This window comes from Culex quinquefasciatus, chromosome 3 (assembly GCF_015732765.1).
Source record: "Culex quinquefasciatus strain JHB chromosome 3, VPISU_Cqui_1.0_pri_paternal, whole genome shotgun sequence".
NCBI classification, from domain to species: domain Eukaryota; kingdom Metazoa; phylum Arthropoda; class Insecta; order Diptera; family Culicidae; genus Culex; species Culex quinquefasciatus.
The window spans coordinates 14507520-14533568 of NC_051863.1; the positions used below are offsets into that span (position 1 = coordinate 14507520).

The following is a 26049-nucleotide window of genomic DNA, read 5'->3' on the forward strand; positions in this document are numbered from 1 at the left end:
AATGAGCAAAAGTTACTTAAGTAAAGTCTGTTTAATCATGATTTTAAATAAAGTAACATAAACAAAATCTCTGCCATCAGCAGTCCCTGTTTATATAGCCCTGTCAACCTGTCAAACAAAAGGCTACATAAACCTCGTGACGAAAAAAGCAACATGAAAAAGCGCCATGTACATTCGGCGAAGAAAACGAATCATAACAAAGCGCCCCTCAGTGACAGCAGGGTGATATAGACGTTGGTGATTTCAAAAGAAGTTATGTTTGTTTTTCTCAAATAAAATTACGGAAATAATGTTTTATTGAATTTGGATGTTCAAGTATCAATAAAAGCAACGTTTTTCATCGTTTGTTATCATTAGAACATCTTATTTTGCTCTTATATTAAAATGGGAATTGAAAATGGATGCTCAACTTTCAAATGCGTTTTTATCAAAACGCATGGTTTGTACATGATGCTTTTTGAAATGTTGGCGTCGATTTGCTCAGAAAATGATTCTCTATGAGGTGTATTTAAGAAGCTCAATTTTCGAGTGATTTTATAGCCTATCCTCAGTGAGAACGGCATTAAAATAAACTAAAAAATATACAAATTGACAAATTTAATTTTCCAAGATTAAACTTGAAAATATATTTTCACAGGAGATCACAAGAGGTTATAAAAATTAAATTACCAGAAGGCTTTCACAGATATTTCAAAAATTCTAATCACAAAAAATCAAAAAGACAAAAAAAAATATTTTAAAGCTTAAAATTAACAAAACTGAAAAATCTGATATTTAATAATTTATAAATTCTCAGATAAGAAAATTACACAATAACTCGAAACTAATTTAAAACACAACTTGAAAATTTAAAGGCTTTGAGTTCTTAAATTTTCAATATTGTATTTAAAAATTATTTTCTCTGGTAATTTGGTTATCCATAATTTAAATACCTTTTTTTCAGATATTTGCTTTGAAAAATTTTATCATTCGAAAACACTTCATTTTTATTCTTGAAGTGAAATTTTACCTGCTATCTGTAGAAACACACAAGATAAGAAACGATGACGAGTAAGATGGAGCATTTTTGTAGTCACGTCGGAGATCCTGTCAGAAACCCAAATTTTGACAAAAATGATAAAGCTCGTGAATGATTACCTGAAGTTTCGAGTACGGACCGTTTTTAATTTGTTTGTATTTTGAGATCTTTTTTTAAATCAATAAAATTCTTAGAGCAGTAAAGAATTTTGAGGTTAATTTTTTAAAAGTATAAATCTTTGAACTCTTATATTTGTGTTATTTTATAAGCCTGAAATTTTCAAAACAATGTTTTTTTTCTAGTTTTGTTATTGTTGAATTTTTCTGCTGAATATTTTTAATGACTTATCCTAAAACTTGTCTCTTTATTGTTTGACATTTCAAAGTTCTGCCTTTTATGATTCGGCCTTATGATGCAACGATATATTTTCAAAAGTAAATAAATATTGTGTCGAATACAAAATTATTTAAATCTTTCGCATTCAAATCAGCAAATTTAAATCATTTGATTTCGCCTCACACTGCTTACTGCTTAGAGGTTAATTCTATTGAAATATTTTTGCCAAAAATGTTAAAATATGCAGGAATCAAGCAGGAAACTTACTCTATTTTCCTTTGATAAATATTTAAATTGTCGGCTAAAATTTCCAAAAACATTTTTTTTCGCTGCTTCCAATTTCATGATCTGCATGTTGCCTATTTGCAGGCTCCTTCACCCGAGTTTGGTTTTCCGTATCGACCGCTTGGAGGCGCCCCTCGCGGCACGTAACATCCGAATGTTCCCCGGCATTTGACAGTGCGCATTTCCGCCTGGCGCCAACTGTCATAGCTCTGTCTCTTTCGCCCGTTCTCTCTCTTTTCCGGCCTGTACGGTAGTTGTGTGAACACATTTTTATCGAGGTACGCGAAGAAATTTCGATTTTTCGTTGTGAAATGGTTGAAATTGTGTTGCGAATTGTGCGACAATTGATGGAACCGGTGGCGATTTATGTGTGCTCGGTGGATTAGTGGAGAAATTTGGTGAATTTGGCGAGAAAATGGGATTTTTGTGTGCCCCAGTTTTGTTTACAATTTTTTGGTTGTCGCGCTCGAGAATGCTTTTTCTTGTTGGGGCAACTCTTGACGTGTGCTTTGAAATTCAATGGCAATAATGTTAAATAAATGGATTCTTACAATGGTTGAAAAGTTTTGAAAGGAATAATTTCCAAAAAATAATCCCGAGGTTATGTTTGCGAGTCGCCACCGGGTTCTGCATGTTTTGCGCACACACTTTGACAGCTGGCGGGGCCTTCGATGACGTTTCGTTCTCATGTGTTTTGTTTTCTTCTCTTCTGTCTCCGGAACACAGGGCCCCGAGGATAACCAAACTCGACCAAGATGGTGAAGGGAAATCATATGATATCTAATGGCCACTTCCACAAGTACTGGCAGCGGCACATCCGGACCTGGTTCAACCAGCCCGCCCGGAAGTACCGCCGCAGGCAGAACCGCATCAAGAAGGCTAAGGCGGTGTTCCCCCGGCCGGCTGCCGGTCCGCTGCGCCCGGTCGTGCGTTGCCCGTCCGCCCGCTACAACACCAAGATCCGCCCGGGACGTGGATTCACCCTGGCCGAGCTGAAGGTGAGTTGATTCGTGGAGGTAGCGATGCTGGATTTTGATTACACGGCGGGGGTCAGGGGTGTCCAACTTACACGAATTGGAAAGCCTCCAAATTAAACTGGAATGGTGATTTAATTTTGACAGGATTTCTAGAACTTTACAGAACTCGATTTGATCGAATCTGTGATTTCTGCGATCTAAAAAATTCACAAAAATAGACAGTTATCCATTTTTGTTAGAACGTTTTATTACAAAAACTGACAAACTTTGCTCCTTTAATTTTTTTAAAAAAACATTTTCCGATATCTTTTAGTTGACAAAAAGTGCAAACTTTTCAGCTTAGGTAGTGATGAACGTTTTGTTTTTTATTGCTGGAAAGTATTGAATATGCACGAACAAAAACGAAAAACCATTTTTAAATGTAAAATTGACTTCAAAAAGTTCTTTTGCAAAATTTCACTAAGCGAATCGTTTTCTAGTTTGAACGAGATGTCAAAAGTGCAACAACATTCTGTCCAGTTGCTGTGAAGTTTACCATGAAAGCTGCGAAAGTTTCACTCCATGTTTCCGGCTCACATTTCTATTTTGACGTAGACTTACGTCTTTGTCGAAGGTACTGGGGTGTCATTCCAAAAAACCCGGGCCGAAGGCCCTGGATTACTGCGTCATCCGTCAAACGCTTTTATCTTCCTTCCCTCTAATCGAATCGACACGATTTATGTTCCATTCGATTCGAAAATTATTCAGCAATTTGCTATAAAACTTTCATTGTTGGCAAAAATCGTTTTTCGTTTTTCTCTCCTCCATTCGATGTTTCCATTGTTTAAACAAGGCTTTCTAGTCAAAGATTTACCAACACATTCAAAGTATGGTTACATGGCAGTTGAGTTGACTGGAGTGTTAAGTTCTGTTTAGTCGGGGGGTCCATCTCCCATTTACGATCTTATTCCGTTAATGTATTTCAAGTATCTAGCTAATTCTTCAAAATTAAGATATGAAAAACTCAATGTCCACATCTCAAAACTTTACGTAGTCTACGCCATTCCGGTTATGTCTGTGACATAACTACTTTGACTTTTTGAATTTTTTGGTAGCCATTTTTAGGTTAAATTATTCAAGAAAAATTCTTAAACTACCTCTCTGAAACCTAATTAGCCTGTAGTTTTTTAACTGGTTGCGAAATTTTCTAATCTTCTTTCCAATAAGAATATTTCAAAAATAAATTATTTTGGTCTAAACTATGAAATTAGAAAAAAATTCTATTTGTTGACCTTTTCAAACGCAAAGCTTGATTTTAAAATTTAAAAAAAAAAATATTGATACGATTACAAAATTTCAATTTTTCAACAATGAAATTGGACCAATTGTTTTCGAGATATCGTCACTTGAAAATTACAGGCTTTATAAGGTGACACGTAAAAAAAAATAATTTTCATCGATTCGAATTCTTTGTGAGGCTGTATCTAAGAAACTAATTGCCCGATTTCAAAGTTCCAGAGTTACTATCAATTGTAAAAAAAAGAAGCAGGATTTTTTCGATGTTCTATACTGCCGTTCTACGCATAATTGTCCCATGTTCAAAAAAGTGCAACTGAGAAAAATGCGATTGAAATTTTTCGACCGATTTCCGATTCCGACCGAACAAAGTATCAGATTTTATGTGTTTTTCTTAAAGTACACATCAGACTAAACTTTAAAATGGCATAAAATCAAAATCGTCAAAAACTGACATGGGACAATTATGCGTAGAACGGCATTATACAAGATTTTGCTCCATCACGTACTCAGAAAATGTTTTGCTCCATCACGGCTCAGAAAATGTCTTTTTTAATTTTTTTTAAACATATAAAGAATCAAAAATAAAAAAAATATTTTATGAATTGATAAAAAGATACACTCAAAAAAACTCTTGGCAAAAAAAACAAAAAAGATCTGAACATTCAAAATTTCAAAAATTCGAAACTTTTTTTTTATAATTTAATAGTTTTTTTTAATCAAATTTTAAAAGTTCAGATTAAAATTTCAGGGTTGTTACGGACGGCGCGGATCTGGCGCGGATTTGCTGGCTAATTTTGCTCAGGCGCGGATTTCGCGCGGATAGCAATTTTGATAAACAAAATAATTGAGAACGATAGAAATTCTTTCAAATTACAAAGGAAAATATTATTACGAATTAAATGAATTCATTTTTTTTCGTTAAGTGCGAAAACATCAATTTCTAAGAAGTTGTAAATGAAGAAAATTTTCTTCTAAAAATTATTGATTGCTTTTTTTTTCCTAATACGAAACTTTGAAATAATCTTCAAGGAGCGATTTTTTTTAATGTATTGAGATTTGTTATATAAATTTAACATAACATTAGAACTCATTATTTTTAAAACATCTGCTTAACAATTAAAAAAATACCAATTTTATTAAAATCAAAATAACAAAATTCGAAAAATTACAGAATTTTAAAAATTTGAAGCTGTGAAACTTTTTAGATTTTCTATGTTTTTTCAATATAAAAATATTTTTTTAAATTTTTGGTTTATTGAAAAAAATTAAAATTCTGTTGCCACTCTGATTCAGGTAGAATTGATTCTATTCCCAATTATCACAATATGACGAAATCCACTTATAAATTTGCTAAAATCTTCGTCTAAAAGCAAAATGTAATGTTAAAATTTAAAAAAAAAAATAAGAAATCTGGAATTTAACAATTTGAAACTCCAGAATTTACATGTTCAAATAATAAAAAAAAGAATTCATAATTTGAACTTATAAAACTTATAGACTCAAAAAACTTAAAAGAAGAATTATTCAATTGAAAAATTTCGAAAATATAATAATTGATTTTTTTTTGTTAATTTTTAATGTTTTAAGAAAGTTTTTAAGTTATCAAATTATTAAATTATTAAAATATTAAATTATTAAATTTTTAAATTTTTGAATTCTTAAATTTTTAAATTTTTAAATTTTAAATTTTTAAATTTTTAAATTATTAAATTACTAAAGTTTTAAATTATTAAATTATTTTTTTTTGCCATTTTCTTAGTTCGGATCATTTTCGGAGTCATATTTTAGTTTAGAGAAATTTAGATAAGAAAATAATAGACATTTCGTGTTTCGATTTTCCAGAGTTAAGTTTTGGCGAGAATTATGAAGCATTAAATCCCTAGATTTTATAATTTGGTGATTTATTTTATGGTTTTAACTTTTTTTCCTGAATTTATTTTTAAAGCAACGATATTTAAAGTGTTGCAAAAAATGCTAAGGCTGGTACAAATTTTATTTTAAGTTTTGTCCCCCTTCAAAGTTGGCTCAAAATCAGGAGGCAAAAAAAAATATTTTTTTTTTAAACTCTAATATTTCAATGAAAATTTAAGTGCAATCAGTGGAAATTAATTTTGAATGCATTCCCCTGCGCTTAGAATCATTTTTAGCATGTTTCGGTTGATTTAAAAATCATTTGAATTTTTGAAAATTTTTGATGTTTATTATCGCAAAAAATTTTTTTTTGCAAAAATTTTGGTTTTCGTCAAATTTTACATTTTTTGAAAACTAATGATTGCAAAGCAACTGAACTAGTGTAAAATGCATTTTAAAACAACTTTTCCGTGCAAATGTTGAAACTATGGCTTGTTATTTCAATATTTTTATTTTCTTATTTTTTTAAAAAATCAGTTTTTGTAGAATTTAGGATTTTAACTATAAATATCAACTGTTTATACTTTGCATTTAGTTATTTAGGGACAAAATTAGTAATAGTGAATTTAGTAATTCTATCAGAATCGGTGATTTTCATTCAAGTTGCATAAAAACCATTCTGATTTGTCAAAATTTCCATAGAGTCTCGATCAATCAATAGTGAAATGATATCGGACCAAATTCGTTGATCTGTTGAACTAACGACTGTCGGATTATGATTGTATCGACCATTGTTGCGAATCGAGGATCTACTGGAATTCTGACGATCAAATGGTCGTCTCTTTTTCAATTCACGACTTGAAATGTTACTCTATTTTTTTTTAAGAAGCCAGACAGGTTTTAAAAGAAACGTTCTAGATTTTTTTGGCTATTAATTAAAATGTCGGGGATTAGAGATAAGAGTAGCTTTCGGATATGTTACTTAAAATCTCAATTTTATTCAATTCAAGTTAGGTAGTTATCCGCAAATGAATATTTGGACTTATATGAAAAATTGAACATTTTGGACTTATGAATAAGACACAACTGTGCATTTATTCTAGAGTCAGATCCATACAGCGTCAGTGTTTATTTGGTCGAAGTGTACTAATTCATTGGCAGATCTGGTTCTAGTTGTAATGTACGACAAGACTACTGACGGACGTGACAGGACGAGGGCCCAGTTTAGAGGTTTCGACATCAACGATGTGCGGCTAGATCACCCTCCCAAAAAAAAAAAAAAAAAAAAAAAAAAATAACCCTCTAACGCCCAGAGCTGTTTGCTTATCTTAAAAATAGTAAATGGCTTAATTTTGGTACAATAATGCAGGAAATACTTTACTTTGATCCACAAACATCGAATTGGAGAAAAAAAGTAGAATTTGATGTGGTGCACCCAGGGTGGCCACCAGTGTTGCGTTCCTCACGCGCTCGTGAGCGCTCACTTATCGCTCATTCGTGAGGAGGAGCGCTGCGCGAGCTAGCTCACGTTTGCCCGCGCTCACGTTTGCTCCGATTTTTTCAGCTCGCGTTTGCTCCACGCTCTCGCTCACGCTCATATTTCGCTCACGGAGCGCTCATTTTGGACGTGTCGCTAATCATTTAACGTTTATGAGAAAGTTTTTTTTTCAATTCTAGATGGAATTTTTGCGTAAGGTGCAGTAGGGCTGTGGAAATATGACTTTGTGAACAAATTTTATGATATATGAATTGGAATAGCTTATTTTCATCAATCATGTTTTTACATAAAAGATTGGATTCGCAAGGGTCGAATAATTTTTTAGACATACAGTTGAATGTATAAACATTTTAGAATTTAAAGGCCTTATTGTAGCAGAGAGGGGCGGAGCGGTATAGACGCCTAAATAAAAGGGCCTGTAAACCTTAGAAAAACTTACAATACAATGAATTGATTCAAGAGGATTTATGCTTTGGTAAGTTCGATTCAAGGTTAAATGCTTAGTTGAATAAAATATAACATTAAACTGTTTTATGTACCTAATCAGTGTTTTGACTACATTTCCAGATTGCGGGTCAGAATGAGCTACCATTAAAAAAAGTTATTCCGTTTATTAAATGTTTCAGTGATTCAGTGATTAGAAACGGCTAATCATTTCTATAAGGTTAATCTTTATTTAGCAAACATTTTAGAAAATAGGGTAACATTTTTGAAACAGTTCTATTTTAAATATAGCCTCAAAATTCCTAAGGGTTGAAATAACCCTTTTGGCTCAAATCAATATTTTTCACCACGGAAAGGTTGGCTCTTCTTCCAACAAGTGGATTTTATTCAACATTTTCGCAACCAAACCTCTGAAAATATTCAATTACAAGTTATATATGATTTCTTGATCATGGATAATTGTTACTGCTTAAAAGATTATTTAAAAATAAATAAAATATACATAAATTTTCAATATTTGTGTACATAACAACAATACAATATGGTCCAATATGGATTTGATTTGTGAATAAACAGTGCATCTCTTCACGTCAATGAATGTTTACATTATGAATTTAGTTTTTTGTTCCTTGTTCGAAAAATGTCTATATTTTAAATAGAACGTAAATTTCGGTTCGCTGATCAAATCCATTTCATTGCCTACTTTTGTTTGTTCGACCACTTTCTTGATTGTTTTTGCTGCCTGTGCTAAGATCATCTTTGCGAAAGAAATTTCGTTTCAAACAGGCAGATGCTTCAACAGGAAAAAACAACTACCTACTTTGGCTCACCAGCTCACGTGAGCGCAAAACGCTCCGGTGAGCGTGAGCGAGCACGAGCTACCTGATAAAAACTCACGCTCCAGCTGGAGCGAGCAAGCCTTCCGTGAGCGCTCGCTCATTTGCAACCCTGGTTTCAGCCATGTTGAAAATTACAAAAAAAAAGTCCGAAAAAGGCTCATTTCTAGAGTTTTTTTTGAATAGGTCCTAAAAACATATAACATGGTGTCGATTTCTGGAAAAGTCAGGGAAAACCTGGAATTGTCAGGGAATTTTATTTGACCTGGAAAAGTCAGGGAAAGTCAGGGAATTTCGATGATCTTAAAAATATTACTACAAAATTTCATTTCTTTTTGAAAATTCGCCCTTGATGACGTATTTGAATGTCTTCCAGACCAAACTTTGCAACATTGATAATATTTATTTTTTATAAAAAAAGGGTCACGAAGAAAAGGAACAGCAACGAAAAGTTGCATTTGGCATTTCTTCGCGCGTTGCTTGTTTGCAATATGCTTAGATATAAAAATCAAATAATTTGGATTTGCTTTAGATTTGCGTTCAACTGAAAATTACAAATTACTAGTGCACACAGGGTGGGACAATATAATGAGTTGCCCCACCATCCTCAGAGATTTGTTCTAAAATTGGTCGTTTGCTCAGCATATAGGGACCATAGAGAAAATCATACATCATACAAAAATTGAATGATTTAATTCAAAAGTTAAAAAATTCGAACATTTGACAATTAAAAAAAAATCTAAAATTGTAAAGCTTAAATATTCTAAATTTTGAAAATTCTGAAATTCTTATATCTTTGAATTGTTAATTTCTTATTTTTCTAAATTCTTTTCTACAATCATAAAAAATGTAAGGTTAGAAATTTTTCCAAAATTTTACGTAAGTATTCCTTACCTAAATTTTTATTTTTCTCAAAATTAAACTGAACTATGATTTAAAAATGATCCAAAGTAATCTAACTTTGTGTAATCGAAAATGTAAGCAAAATAGTGATGGTGAAATGGAATTAAAAACTAAAGAATTAAATTCAAGAATTTAATAAATAAAACAAAAAAATATGGAATAAACAGGGTTGTTACGGACGGCGCGAATTTGGCGCAGATTTCGCGCGGTAGCAATTTTGATTAAAAAAAATATTGAGAGAGATTAAATTACTTTCAAGTTACAAAGACAAATATTATAAAGAATCAGGATATTTTGTTTTTTTCCGTTGAGTTTAAAAACTTCGAAATTTTTGTTTGTATTTCCTTAATAAGAAATGTCGAAAGATGAAGATTATGAACAGATATTTTTTTTTAAATGTGTTGTTGAGGAATTCCTAAATAAATGTACAGTATTTGTTCGGTAACTGGGCTGAGAACGTAGCCCAGTCACCGAATGCTGCTCGCTAACTGGGCTGAACGAAATATTACGAGGGGACCACTGATGCATAATATTTTCTTGATGAAATATAAAAATAAATGTTACTCAAATTTATTTACAATGCTTACTTTTCATATTTCTTTAATTGTGACTCGAAATAAAAAAAAAGTTTGAAAAACGTTGTATATTTATTGAACACGATTTTTGCATCCATTAACCCCTCGGTCATTTTGGTTTGTTTTGGTATTTTGACGTTTGTCTGCTTTTTAACTGGGCTACAGCCCAGTTATCGAGCGCCCAGTTAAAAAGCAGCCCAGTTAAACAACGCTCAGTTACCGAACAACTACTGTACTACTTACTACACTCAACTCATTTTAAAACATACTGACTCTGAATATTTAATTTCTTTTATGTTTTTTACCCTTATTGAGTATTCTTTTATACTTTTATTCAATTTTAATCTTGTGAATCTTAATCATATTTTAAACTCTTCCTGAAGATACAGACATTAGGATGTAACAAAAAATATTATTGGGGCATGTTCCAGCGGGTGTACTGTGCTTATATCCCAAATATGACCTTGATTGGACATAACAGAAGCGGACTCCACCATTGAATTTTAGATGGGATTCTACCAGTAGAAATATTTTTTTAAATTTAAGCATTCTTGAAGAAAAAAAACATTAAAAAATTACAGCTCTAACATTCAAAATTGAATTAAAGAAATTAGGAAATAAAATTAGGAAAAAAAAGCATTAAAAAAAACCCAAACAAAATAATTCATATTATTTTTTTTTTAAAGATCCGAAATTTTTGAATTAAAAACTAAAAGAATTAGAAAAAAATAAAAAAACTACAATCAAGAGACCAAGAATTATTTTTCTTAAATTCTTAACTTCTTAAATTCTTAAATTCTTAAATTCTTAAATTCTTAAATTCTTATATTCTTAAATTCTTAAATTCTTAAATTCTTAAATTCTTAAATTCTTAAATTCTTAAATTCTTAAATTCTTAAATTCTTAAATTCTTAAATTCTTAAATTCTTAAATTCTTAAATTCTTAAATTCTTAAATTCTTAAATTCTTAAATTCTTAAATTCTTAAATTCTTACATTCTTACATTCTTAAATTCTTAAATTCTTAAATTCTTAAATTCTTAAATTCTTAAATTCTTAAATTCTTAAATTCTTAAATTCTTAAATTCTTAAATTCTTAAATTCTTACATTCTTAAATTCTTAAATTCTTAAATTCTTAAATTCTTAAATTCTTAAATTCTTAAATTCTTAAATTCTTAAATTCTTAAATTCTTAAATTCTTAAATTCTTAAATTCTTAAATTCTTAAATTCTTAAATTCTTAAATTCTTAAATTCTTAAATTCTTAAATTCTTAAATTCTTAAATTCTTAAATTCTTAAATTCTTAAATTCTTAAATTCTTAAATTCTTAAATTCTTAAATTCTTAAATTCTTAAATTCTTAAATTCTTAAATTCTTAAATTCTTAAATTCTTAAATTCTTAAATTCTTAAATTCTTAAATTCTTAAATTCTTAAATTCTTAAATTCTTAAATTCTTAAATTCTTAAATTCTTAAATTCTTAAATTCTTAAATTCTTAAATTCTTAAATTCTTAAATTCTTAAATTCTTAAATTCTTAAATTCTTAAATTCTTAAATTCTTAAATTCTTAAATTCTTAAATTCTTAAATTCTTAAAATTCGTAAATTCTTAAATTCTTAAATTCTTAAAATTCTTAAAATTCGTAAATTCCTAGGTTCTTAAATGCTGCCATTTTTGTTACCATCTTAGATTACAGAAAACCTGATAAAATTTTAAGTATTTTTGGAGTTATTTTTTTCGATTAGAGAAATTGAGAGAAGATGTTGCAAAATTTGCTTCGATTTTTCTAAGTGACGCTTTGTTAAGATCATCGAGTATGAACTGTATCTTAAATTTTGAATCTCAAGATCAAGGATTTATTAGAATTTTTAAATTTTATTATTTTTCTTTATTTAGATTTGGTTCAGTTTTTAGATCTAAATTTTCTAAATGTTGAATTTAAAAATAAAATAAATTTGCCAAAATGTTTGTTTTGGCTTTTCCCTTCTAGTTGACCTAATCCTAGCAAAAATACATTTTCAGCGTTTCAAGGGATTACAAAACTGAATTTATTATGAAACTCTTTTGTATGTTTGTCGCATAATTATTTTTCTTAAAATGACGCGGATTTTGTGCCGATTGGAATTTGGGATGGCGCGGACTTTTTTTTTCGATTTCTCCGTAACAACCCTGTAGGTATAAAGGAATTTGAGAGTCAAGAATTTATAAAATATGGTCTCTTCGGAAAAGTTGTTTCAACTTTAATTAAGATCCAGCATCCGAGATTTCATAGGGATTGTACAACTACATTTTACATATTTTTCCCAAACAAAATTCAAGGGCTTACAAGGAGGGGTTCCCGTGGTCAGATCGAGCTTAAATTTGGAATCTATTCCAAAACACCCAAATATCTAAGTTTGATAAATAATGACTTTTTGAGAAGCTCGATCAGGTTGTATTTTATTTTTTTTTTATTAAAATATATGTATCGTGTGAATGATCGTCTGTTGGCTCTGGTCAAGGTAGCAAACATATTTTTTATCTTTTTTAAGGTTCTACAAAATTATATATTTTTTTTTATGTTTTTGTCTCCAAAACCTTCAGTTTTTGTCTCCAAAACCTTCAGTTTTTGTCTCCAAAACCTTCAGTTTTTTTTTTAATAAAAACACAATAAAAAATGGCATTGGCCTAATTCGTTTGAAAATTCGCCAAAAGGCATCACTTTTAAAATTAAACATGACTTTTTACGTTAAATCAAATTTTCAATTGTTTTTTTAAACTTTTAACTTTCATTTTCTTTAGGAAATGAAGTGAAATTAACTAATCGCAATTTTAAATTTGAAACAATTTTAATTATTAATTATTAGGTAAATGGCAACATTTAAAATGACATCACAAGATTAAAAAACATAGGAAATTTTTGCTCATTTGTGGTGTTCGATAAGAATAAAATAATTGACAAAATAAAATAAAAGTTTTTTAAATTTTTTTTCAGAATAAATAAAATAAAAAATAAATAAATAAAAAAATCATTGAAGTTTTTCAATATCTAAATTTTCAATATTCAAAAAGGGAAATGCATGAAACCATAAAAACGCTCCAAACAATATGTTAGTAAAAAATAGAAAATAAAAAAAATGGTGGTCAGGGAAAAGTCAGGGAATTTTATTTTGGGATTTGGATCGACACCATGTATAAAAAATAATAGCTTATAGGTCCTTTAAAAAAAATCTAGAGTTTTATTTGAAAAGGTCCTATAAGCTATTGTGTGAACTTTTCCTTACAAATTTGACAGCTGTCCTTTGAAAAAAGATGAAAATTCAAAAATCTGTATCTTTTGAAGGATTTTTTTAATCGATTTGGTTTCATATTATTTTTTTTTTAAAGATCCGAAATTTTTGAATTAAAAACTAAAAGAATTAGAAAAAAATAAAAAAACTACAATCAAGAGACCAAGAATTATTTTTCTTAAATTCTTAACTTCTTAAATTCTTAAATTCTTAAATTCTTAAATTCTTAAATTCTTATATTCTTAAATTCTTAAATTCTTAAATTCTTAAATTCTTAAATTCTTAAATTCTTAAATTCTTAAATTCTTAAATTCTTAAATTCTTAAATTCTTAAATTCTTAAATTCTTAAATTCTTAAATTCTTAAATTCTTAAATTCTTAAATTCTTAAATTCTTACATTCTTACATTCTTAAATTCTTAAATTCTTAAATTCTTAAATTCTTAAATTCTTAAATTCTTAAATTCTTAAATTCTTAAATTCTTAAATTCTTAAATTCTTAAATTCTTACATTCTTAAATTCTTAAATTCTTAAATTCTTAAATTCTTAAATTCTTAAATTCTTAAATTCTTAAATTCTTAAATTCTTAAATTCTTAAATTCTTAAATTCTTAAATTCTTAAATTCTTAAATTCTTAAATTCTTAAATTCTTAAATTCTTAAATTCTTAAATTCTTAAATTCTTAAATTCTTAAATTCTTAAATTCTTAAATTCTTAAATTCTTAAATTCTTAAATTCTTAAATTCTTAAATTCTTAAATTCTTAAATTCTTAAATTCTTAAATTCTTAAATTCTTAAATTCTTAAATTCTTAAATTCTTAAATTCTTAAATTCTTAAATTCTTAAATTCTTAAATTCTTAAATTCTTAAATTCTTAAATTCTTAAATTCTTAAATTCTTAAATTCTTAAATTCTTAAATTCTTAAATTCTTAAATTCTTAAATTCTTAAATTCTTAAATTCTTAAATTCTTAAATTCTTAAATTCTTAAATTCTTAAATTCTTAAATTCTTAAATTCTTAAAATTCGTAAATTCTTAAATTCTTAAATTCTTAAAATTCTTAAAATTCGTAAATTCCTAGGTTCTTAAATGCTGCCATTTTTGTTACCATCTTAGATTACAGAAAACCTGATAAAATTTTAAGTATTTTTGGAGTTATTTTTTTCGATTAGAGAAATTGAGAGAAGATGTTGCAAAATTTGCTTCGATTTTTCTAAGTGACGCTTTGTTAAGATCATCGAGTATGAACTGTATCTTAAATTTTGAATCTCAAGATCAAGGATTTATTAGAATTTTTAAATTTTATTATTTTTCTTTATTTAGATTTGGTTCAGTTTTAGATCTAAATTTTCTAAATGTTGAATTTAAAAATAAAATAAATTTGCCAAAATGTTTGTTTTGGCTTTTCCCTTCTAGTTGACCTAATCCTAGCAAAAATACATTTTCAGCGTTTCAAGGGATTACAAAACTGAATTTATTATGAAACTCTTTTGTATGTTTGTCGCATAATTATTTTTCTTAAAATGACGCGGATTTTGTGCCGATTGGAATTTGGGATGGCGCGGACTTTTTTTTTCGATTTCTCCGTAACAACCCTGTAGGTATAAAGGAATTTGAGAGTCAAGAATTTATAAAATATGGTCTCTTCGGAAAAGTTGTTTCAACTTTAATTAAGATCCAGCATCCGAGATTTCATAGGGATTGTACAACTACATTTTACATATTTTTCCCAAACAAAATTCAAGGGCTTACAAGGAGGGGTTCCCGTGGTCAGATCGAGCTTAAATTTGGAATCTATTCCAAAACACCCAAATATCTAAGTTTGATAAATAATGACTTTTGAGAAGCTCGATCAGGTTGTATTTTATTTTTTTATTAAAATATATGTATCGTGTGAATGATCGTCTGTTGGCTCTGGTCAAGGTAGCAAACATATTTTTATCTTTTTTAAGGTTCTACAAAATTATATATTTTTTTTTATGTTTTTGTCTCCAAAACCTTCAGTTTTTGTCTCCAAAACCTTCAGTTTTTGTCTCCAAAACCTTCAGTTTTTTTTTTAATAAAAACACAATAAAAAATGGCATTGGCCTAATTCGTTTGAAAATTCGCCAAAAGGCATCACTTTTAAAATTAAACATGACTTTTTACGTTAAATCAAATTTTCAATTGTTTTTTTTAAACTTTTAACTTTCATTTTTCTTTAGGAAATGAAGTGAAATTAACTAATCGCAATTTTAAATTTGAAACAATTTTAATTATTAATTATTAGGTAAATGGCAACATTTAAAATGACATCACAAGATTAAAAAACATAGGAAATTTTTGCTCATTTGTGGTGTTCGATAAGAATAAAATAATTGACAAAATAAAATAAAAGTTTTTTAAATTTTTTTCAGAATAAATAAAATAAAAAATAAATAAATAAAAAAATCATTGAAGTTTTTCAATATCTAAATTTTCAATATTCAAAAAGGGAAATGCATGAAACCATAAAAACGCTCCAAACAATATGTTAGTAAAAAATAGAAAATAAAAAAATGGTGGTCAGGGAAAAGTCAGGGAATTTTATTTTGGGATTTGGATCGACACCATGTATAAAATAATAGCTTATAGGTCCTTTAAAAAAAATCTAGAGTTTTATTTGAAAAGGTCCTATAAGCTATTGTGTGAACTTTTCCTTACAAATTTGACAGCTGTCCTTTGAAAAAAGATGAAAATTCAAAAATCTGTATCTTTTGAAGGATTTTTTTAATCGATTTGGTGTCTTTGGCAAAGTTGTAGGTTCAATAAGGTCTACACTGAAAAATATGATACACGGTATTTTTTGGTGATTTTTAATTTAACTTTTTGTTAGTAAAACTTGATTTGCAAAAAAACTTTTTGAATCAATACAGATTTTTTTCAAATAATCGAAACATTGGTCGCAAAAATTTTCAACTTTATTTTTCGATGTAAAATAAAATTGGCAAATAAAAAATACTTAAGTGATTTTTTTTTTTTTTTTTTTGATAAAGTGCACCGTTTTTAAGTTATAGCCATTTTTAGGTAACTTTTTTGAAAATAATCGCAGTTTTTTTTTATTTTTTGAAATAAGTGCCCATTAAAAAAATGGAAAGGCTGAGAAAATTTTCTATATTTTGTTTTTTTTTTTTTTTGACTTTGTTGATACGATCCGTAGTTGCTGAGACAAGATTTAAAACAGGAAAATTGATGTTTTCTAAGTCTCACCCAAACAACCAACCATTTTCTAATGCCGATATCTCAGCAACTAATGGTCCGATTGTCACAACACAAACAAATAAAATTTATGAAAAAAGACCAATTTCGTAGAGGATTGCTCTAATCTTATTACATTTTTTTTTTAAATTTTAGGACCACAGATTGTAACCAAACGTAAAACTTAGGTAACCAAAATATTTCCATAAATTCATTGATGCTTTTGACATCTGCCAGTCGTTCCAACTAGCGAACTCAGATCCGCTCATTCCACAATACATTGGGGCGATTACGTCCAACATCGTTTTTTTTTTCTAAACGGCCAGGCCAACTGCGTAAAGTTTACCGCAAAGATGATTCGTTGAATGGGATTGAATTTGAGCATAATAATGATCAAACAACAATACAGTTCTGAATCTGATCTTCTTAATCTTGATATTGCTCCATCCACCGATGTTTTCTTCAGTCTCTTTAAACTGCATACTTCGATTATCTTCCTTTTCTCAATATTTTCTGTTGCTTGAAGAATCTCTTCCTCGACGGTTTCTTGAATTATTTGTTGAAAAAATCTCCTTTAGTTGTCAATATTTCTAGAAAAACTATATAATTGAGTCTGCTCGTCCATCAAGTGAAGTGAGCAAGATGGGTAGCATCTTTGTTTACACTTCGTCTTAAGCCCATTTATTTTCAAAAAAAGGGGACGCAGAAATTCAAGTACCTAGATCGGAGTCTGCACCAAACAAAATTACAGCAAAGAAGTTAACCACACTCCTCTCTCCTTTTTCCCCACCCTGCAGGGTGCCGGTCTGACCAAGGGCTTCGCGCAAACCGTCGGCATCGCCGTCGACCCGCGCCGCCAGAACAAGTCGGTCGAGAGCCGCCAGCAGAACATCCAGCGGCTGAAGGAGTACCGCAGCAAGCTGATCCTGTTCCCGATCCACCCGAAGAAGAAGCTGCGCAAGGGCGAAGCGACCGAGGAGGAGCGCAAGCTGGCGACCCAGGTCCGCGGCCCGGTGCTGCCGATCGTCAACGAGAAGCCCGCCGTCGAGTTCCGCCCGATCACCGACAAGGAGAAGAAGTTCTCGGCGTTCCTGGCGGTGCGTCAGGCCCGTCTGCACGCGCGCCACTTTGGGGCCCGCGCCAAGAAGGCCAAGGAGAACGCCGAGAACGAGGCGAACCCGGCCGCGGCCACCGAGAAGAAGAGCAAGAAGTAAAACGTTGACTTACTGATTTGTCTCTGAACGCTTCCGGTGTGTACCATTTTACTGATTACTTTCTTCTTTTTTCAATTCGCGTCGTCGTCGTCGTGTAAGTGAGTGCAAAACAGCTGCAGGATGGAATAAATACTAATGCGTGTTGGGATGAGCATTTCCAATTACCCTAAACCCGAAACTAGCTCTTTTAGTCTTCGAAAGCCCTCTAAAAAAAAGTATCCACGTGGTTTATGGATGTGGTCCAGACTCGATTATCCGAACTATCCCACTTTAATGGCCCCCAGGTATTTTGTGGTCTCTATTGTAAGTTTCTGCTCGAACCTACTGAGTTTCCGAAGCCTTGAATGAAAACTCGTCTAAAACGTGATTTTCAAGCAAAAAAAAACACGTTTTGGACGAGTTTTGACCACGCTGTATCTTTTTATATGAGAAAGTTAGCACCATACACACTAAATCATGAATTCGTTACTCGATAATTTTTAACTGAGCTGTCAGTAGTGTTAGTCAAAATTACCATGCTACAGTAAAATAATTACTGAAGTTAGTGCTGATTAACTCAGTAAACTCATGTGTTCGGTTATATAGATAACTGAGCTCCACTGTTAAAACTTATCTGTCATTTAATGTGTTTTGTTCACGCTTAGAAAAAAAATGAAGGTGATCGGTGTGATTGAAAATTGCTTAAATAGTATTAAAAACAACACATTTATGATAAATTTTGCTATTATCAAAGGGGTAAGGTTATTTTCATTTCGATGCCAACATTTCAAAAAGCATCATGTACAAACCGTGCGTTTTGAGAAAAACGCATTTGAATGTTGAGCATCTATTTTCAATTCCCATTTTATTATAAAAGCAAAATAAAATATTCCCTGGAGATGGAGCCACACGTTGCCGTCGTTTCAGGGCTATTTGCAAAGATGGTTTCCGATGTTGATATATATCACACATTTATTTTATATTTATATACTTGTGTTGATAGAAATCACAGCTTTTATAATATGTAAAATTGCAAGATATTGAAATTTTTTATTTGAGTCTCAATATTCTTGTTCGTGAAATCTGTTAGGAACAGGTAAAACCGTTTGATATTAGGGAGGAATAGTTAGTTTTTTTTTTTTTTTGTAACTCTTCTAGGTTGTTTAATACTTCCAGACTCCCGTTACCATTCTGAATTGTCAAAAAATCCATAGAGTCTCGATCAATCAATAATGAAATGATATCGGACAAAATTCGTTAATCTGTTGAACTAACGGTTTTCGGATTATGGTTGTATCGACCATTGTTGCGAATCGAGGATCTACTGGAGTTTTACGATCAAACAGAGCCTAACATTTAAAAAGGACACACAGGTGTGAACAGGATTGTGTCTCTTTCACTCAAATGATAGTTTACATAAGGTATGATAGGGATACACTCTTGTTTGCAAAGCTTGTGTGCCCTAATGAAATGGAAGGCACGAAATAGTCGTATTAACAACGAGTGTTCAACTTGTAAATTATGAACGTTTCATTAATGTTTATTGTTTTGGAAGCAGCAAGACAGGTTTAACAAATAGGTAAAGGAATGTTTGGCTTTGTAATTAAAATTTCGGGGATTTGAGATTCAAGTTACTTTCAGACAGTTTAGTTGAGGTTGTTGATTCAAGTTAGTTAGTTTTCTGAAATGAATAATTGGACATAAATGATCAGTTAAATTAAAGTTAGTTGCAATGTACGACAAGACTACTGACGGACGCGACAGGACGAAGCCCAGAAAAAATGCCATTGATAAGTTAGTTTTCATCATTCATTTACCAGTAACTGCTCATGTCATCCAAGTTCTTACTACTCACACCTACACTAATTTCCTTTCACCTTCCCCCTCCCGATCCCCTATATCTTCCGGTGGTGTTCATTTGGTATGCAATACTAGTTCGGCCACTACCCTTTTTTCCACAAGAAACCGGACTTGGATTGACTTGAGGCCGCGTCCCCCACCTTGCTCCGTAAAACGAAAACGAAACGAAAAGCAAAATAAAATATTCTAATGATAACAAACGATGAAAAACGTTGCTTTCATTGATACTTGATAATCCAAATTCAATAAAACATTATTTCCGTAATTTTATTTGAGAAAAACAAACATAACATCTTTTGAAATCACCAACGTCTATATCACCCTGCTGAGCAGTTCTCTACGGAATCGGTCTTTTTTCGTCAATTTTAATTTTTGTATTTTTTAATCCGGCTGAAACTTTTTTGGTGCCTTCGGTATGCCCAAAGAAGCCATTTTGCATCATTAGTTTGTCAATATAATTTCCATACAAATTTGGCAGCTGTCCAAACAAAAATGATGTATGAAAATTCAAAAATCTGTATCTTTTGAAGGAATTTTTTGATCGATTTGGTGTCTTCGACAAAGTTGTAGGTATGGATACGGATTACACTGGAAAAAATGATACACGGTAAAAAAATTTTGGTGATTTTTTTATTTATCTTTTTATCACTAAAACTTGATTTACAAAAAACACTATTTTTAATTTTTTTTATTTTTTGATATGTTTTAGAGGACATAAAATGCCAACTTTTCAGAAATTTCCAGGTTGTGCAAAAATACATTGACCGAGTTATGATTTTTTTAATCAATACTGATTTTTTCAAAAAATCGAAATTTTGGTCGTAAAAATTTTTCAACTTCATTTTTTGATGTAAAATCAAATTTGCAATAAAAAAGTACTTTAGTGAAATTTTGATAAAATGCACCGTTTTCAAGTTATAGCCATATTTAAGTGACTTTTTTGAAAATAGTCGCAGTTTTTCATTTTTTAAAACTAGTGCACTTGTTTGCCCAGTTTTGAAAAAAATATTTTTGAAAAGCTGAGAAAATTCTCTATATTTTGCTTCTTCGGTTTTTGTTGATACGACCTTTAGTTGCTGAGATATTGCAATGCAAAGGTTTAAAAACAGGAAAATTGATGTTTTCTAAGTCTCACCCAAACAGCCCACCATTTTTCAATGTCGATATCTCAGCAACTAATGGTCCGATTTTCAATGTTAAAATATGAAACATTTGTGAAATTTTCCGATCTTTTCGAAAACAATATTTTCAAAATATTCAAATCAAGACTAACATTTAAAAAGGGCGTAATATTGAATGATTGGCCTTTTTGAAATGTTAGTCTTGATTTGAAAATATTGTTTTCGAAAAGATCGGAAAATTTCACAAATGTTTCATATTTTAATATTGAAAATTGGACCATTATTTAGTTGCTGAGATATCGACATTGAAAAATGGTGGGCTGTTTGGGTGAGACTTAGAAAACATCAATTTTCCTGTTTTTAAACCTTTGCATTGCAATATATCAGCAACTAAAGGTCGTATCAACAAAGTCCAAAAAAGCAAAATATTGAGAATTTTCTCAGCTTTTCAAAATTTTTTTTTTCAAAGGTGGGCAAAGATGTGCACGAATTTGAAAAAATGAAAAACTGCGACTATTTTCAGAAAAGTCACATAAAAATGGCTATAACTTGAAAACGGTGCACTTTATCAAAATTTCACTAAAGTGCTTTTTGATTGCAAATTCAATTTTACATCGAAAAATGAAGATGACAAATTTTAGCGACCAAAATTTCGATTTATTGAAAAAATCAGTAATGATTAAAAAATTCATAACTCGGTCAATGATTTTTTGCACAAACTGGAAATTTCTGAAAAGTTGGTATTTTATGTCCTCTAAAACATATCAAAAATAAAAAAAATTAAAAATAGTGTTTTTTTTGTAAATCAAGTTTTAGTGATAAAAAGTTAAATAAAAAAATCACCAAATTTTTTTTACCGTGTATCATTTTTTTCCAGTGTAGTCCGTATCCATACCTACAACTTTGTCGAAGACACCAAATCGATCAAAAAATTCCTTCAAAAGATACAGATTTTTGAATTTTCACATATCATTTTTGTATCGACAGCTGCCAAATTTGTATGGAAATTATATTGACAAACTAATGATGCAAAATGGCTTCTTTGGGCATGCCAAAGGCACCAAAAAAGTTTCAGCCGGATTAAAAAATACAAAAAAAAAACGAATGACCGAAATCCTAGAGAACTGCTCTGCTGTCATTGAGGGGGACGCTTTGTTATGAATCGTTATTCTTCGCCGAATGTACATGGCGCTTTGTTCATGATGCTTTTTTTTTCGTCACGAGGTTTATGTAGTCTTTTGTTTAACAGGTTGACAGGGCTATATAAACAGGGACTGCTGATGGCAGAGATTTTGTTTATGATACTTCATTTAAAATCATTATTAAACAGAGTTTACTGAAGTAACTTTTGCTCATTTTTGGTGGAGAGGTAGCTTATTAGGAGTACTTTCAGAATATGCAATAACCCAAAAAGTGTCAAAATGTACATGATGCCTTCTGAAATGTTACCGTCGATTTTAGGTAATAGTAGTACACTGAAAGAAAGACACATAGCAATATCACATGTTTTACACGTGATTCTGCCCCATACGACGTTTCTTGTGAATGTCATGTGCAAATCACTTGAACAAAATTCATCGCGCGACGCGGTAGATTCAAATGCAAATCACGTTAACCTCACGTGTCATTTCACATGATTATCACATGAAATGTTTTTGAGAATGAAATGGATTGCATATTAATATCAAATGATTGTCAGTTCAGTTTCAAGTGAAAATTTTATGTAGCATATTATTAAAATACGTTTCATATGTTTTTGATTTTTGCCTTTTATTTTTATAATATTAAAAACAATTAACAAACTTTACAATTCACACTAAAAAAATAAGATGCACACACATTCTGGACGATCAGTGATGATCCATGACTCCTTAGCCACACACCGGATCTCTCACCTCACGGAGGTCCTGGAAAAGTCTCTTCCAAGGAAATCCCTGAGTTTCGCAGGAAATTTGCCTATCCGTGCTTTCCTGGAAAAATGGAATAAAATTGTATGTTTAGTATTCAATTTTGCTAAGAATTAATAAGAAAATACTTACCATATAATCCTAAAATAATTAAAATATTTAAACCACTTTTTCGGGAGTAAATTAGAATTAAAAGTGCGAGCCTAACTCGTACCAATCGAAAATTGCCATCCTAAAGCAAGGATTAATTTTCATCATCGAAAGTATTTGATACTAACATGAATTTCACTTGAAAATGAACGGACAAGTCGAGTAGGGCAAATCAAAATGAACTTCATTTGAATCTCACGTGACTTCCACTTCAAAACCAAAGGACTAGCCGATTGGGGCAAATCAAAGTGAAATTCATTTGAATCCCACGTGAACACCATGCGAAAGATGAGTGAATGATTTTTTCCTGATGATCAGCTGGAGCTGAATGATTTTCACATTCATTTGAAATGAAAAGCATGTGAGAGTCAAAGGAAAATCACGTGAAGTTGTCGTGTTGGTTTTTGGAGCAGCTCACGTGAAAAAACATTTGATTTAGCTATGTTGGTTTTTTTCAGTGTATGAAATTAGTTAAAGCTCGGTATTAATTCACTGGGAGGTCGTGTGCAAATTCCCGTGCTTGTGAAGTTCTGTTTCTGTGTCACTGTTGTGTTAGCTTGTAACATGTTCGACATGACACTAATAACCAGCAGTGATTAGTTATGCGGAAATTTCCAAGTACGGGAGGGAACACGACGAAAATTAGACGACCCGAAGAAATAGTGAAAGCAAAATAAATAAAGTGTCTGTAAAAAATCATGGAGTGAACATATTATAATTATTTATATTTAATATGACATTACACCTTACCTTTCTTTTATTCATAACTTATTTTTATTAGGTCCTTTCAGGTATTACGACCAGGTTAGGACCGAGGATCAGTTTACAATCAAAATATAACATAAAAATAAAAAAACTCATTACACTTCATACTTGGAGATCATGTAACTGACGAGGGTTACTTGGTCCAAGCGGGTCTTGCAGGTTTTGAATCTACCGATGTACTCGGAGAAAATGCCCCACAGCTCAGCCGAACTGTAGAGCACCTCCCCGGCTTCCTCTTTCGTGGCTCCACCGTCTCGGGGCCACCTTGGCTTCTTCCTGCGAGGCGAGGGCGATCCTTCGGGACTGCACCCGGCAACGGAGGGAACTCCGCCGGCGTGAACGTCGGAACTGCTGGACTCTGCTTCTCCGCCTTCCTTGCCGGCGGTTTCGGTTTCGACGCCTGCTGGCGCTTCTGGATGAAGTCCGCACGCTTGGGGCAGCTCCGGTCCGTGGCTTCGTGGGCTCCAGAGCAGTTGGCACACCGCTTCGGCTCGGCTTCTTGGACTTTGCACTCGTCCGTCTTGTGGGGACCCCCACAGTTGTTGCACCTCCCTTTCAGGTGACAGTTCCTGGTTCCATGACCCAGCTGCAAGCAGTTCCTGCACTGGGTCACGTTCGGCCGCTTGTTCCGGTAGGCCTCCCACCGGATGATAGTGCTTGCCACAACTTTCATTGCAGAGAGCTTCTTCAAATTGGTGTATCCCTTGGGAAAGACCACAATGTACGGAGTTTCGTCCACGGTGGACTTTTCCTTCCGCTTGATGATATGCACCTCCAGCTTGAGATCCCTCTTCAGAAGGTACTTGACCTCGTCCGGTTTCAGTTCATCAGGAAAACCACGAAGAACCACCCGATGATTTCGTTCGCTCCGCCGATCGTGGGTGTAGAATTCCACTTTCTTCTTCTTGAGTAGCTCTTGCAACTTGTCAAAATCTTTGTCACCTGGTTCCAAATCGGGTTTGTTTGTAAATCGGTTTGAAACCAAGTTTACAACTTTCCACTATCGCCACGAGCTTGTAAAAATCCGTGGTGTTCTTCATCACCAAAGGTGGTTGCTTTTGTCTACCTGCCGACTGGCCGGGTGGTGGAACCGCCGGGGCGACCCCTCCTCCTGCTGGGTAGGCATTGTTGTTGTTTTTGTTATCCGCTAGCGGGCTGAACTTGTTGTTGTTGAGCAGGGTCTTCTCAACTTTTTCTCATTGGATGCCGATTCCAGTGACCTCACTGGACTTCTTCCGCTTCCGATTCCCGCGGACGGGACGGGACATCTGTCAAAAACTTCCAAGCACGCGAGATGACAACACGAGCAAAACACGTCTTAACTTGTCGCTGGCTGGCGACTGAGTGACACTTTACTTTACTCACTATCAGAATCTAATGTTTTCTTGTGTTCTCTTTTGTTCTTTTCGTTTCAAACTGAATGAGTGAGTATCTGACTTGCTACGCAGCCGCAGGATACAACAGACGTTGAGGACAAATAAACACCAGCTGTGATCAATACCACACCGACTGACGAGGATTGCTACCAAGCATGGTGTCCACGGCTATATGTCCAACCGAGAGACCTCCAAGGTCGCAGGAAACTATTAATTAGTATCGCCTTTTTATGTTTGATCCTTTTGTTAATACAAATTCCTTTGCAGATACAAACCACTTTAAAAGTATGCCTCGTGGCCTGCTTTGATCTTTTGCTTATTCTATCCGCTTTCTACCCCCATGGTGTCCTGCACGGAGAACCTGGGGTAGCTTATGGTTGACCTGGGGAGCCCGAGGAATTATGCCGTAGGTGGCTCGTATAGTCTTACTCACCTATCCTCGCGGCAAGGTCTTCCGTAGGTCTACACCCGAACATGCGACGTGGGACTGCATGAATCTTCATCTGCTGCCGGAAGGGTGTATTCCGAAATTACCGAAGTCCTCAACAATACCTACAACTTTTCCGAAGACACCAAATTGATCAGAATATTCACTCAAAAATTACAGCTGTTTGAATATTTACATACCATTTTTGTATGGACAGCAGCCAAAATTGTATGGAGACTTGTATGGGTGAACCAATGACGCAAAATAGCTTATTTGGGCATAGGAAAGGCCCCCACAAAGTTTGAGCCAAATCAAAAAATACAAAAAATAAAAATGGTCGAGATCGGCCGATTTCGTAGAGATTTGCTCTGATGCAAAATGGCTTCTTTGGGCATATCGAAGGCACCAAAAAAGTTTCAGTCGGATTAAAAAATACAAAAATTAAAATTCTTAAAAAAAATACCGATTTCGTAGATAATTGCTCTACTTTGAGTTTGTTCAAATATTACGTCCGAATATTATCGGGATTTAAGCCCCATTCCCCCCTCCCCTTCCCATGTCATGCACTTTTTCTATATCTTTAACCTGTCACTAACCTCAGACCTCCCCTTCCCCCTATCCAAGGACGTAATTTTTGAACGAACCCTTTTCCATTGCAAAAGATCAGATTCATTTCCATTTATTTAAAATCCTAAGCTAAGTGCATTTTTTAAGCAAAGTGATTGTAACACAGATTGCAGCACTGTATAGGCAATCAAACGTCA

The 26049-nt window shown here is 32.1% G+C and overlaps 1 protein-coding gene across 1 annotated transcript; it reads left to right on the forward strand.

Moving 5' to 3' along the window:
• The first annotated feature begins 1810 nt into the window (after window positions 1-1810).
• Window positions 1811-17871, forward strand: LOC119769827 (60S ribosomal protein L13). The gene is made up of 3 exons (XM_038263518.1): window positions 1811-1917; window positions 2366-2637; window positions 17284-17871. Exons 2-3 carry the CDS (start codon window positions 2395-2397, stop codon window positions 17698-17700), a joined length of 660 nt encoding a protein of 219 aa, XP_038119446.1. The 5' UTR covers window positions 1811-1917; window positions 2366-2394; the 3' UTR covers window positions 17701-17871.
• Window positions 17872-26049: the final 8178 nt, after the last annotated feature.

Coding starts and splice junctions, on each gene's coding strand:
- LOC119769827 (XM_038263518.1), top strand. CDS start 2,395: ATGGTGAAGGGAAATCATATGATATCTAATGGCCACTTCCACAAGTAC. Junction 2,638..17,283: donor TCACCCTGGCCGAGCTGAAG/GTGAGTTGATTC, acceptor CCCACCCTGCAG/GGTGCCGGTCTGACCAAGGG.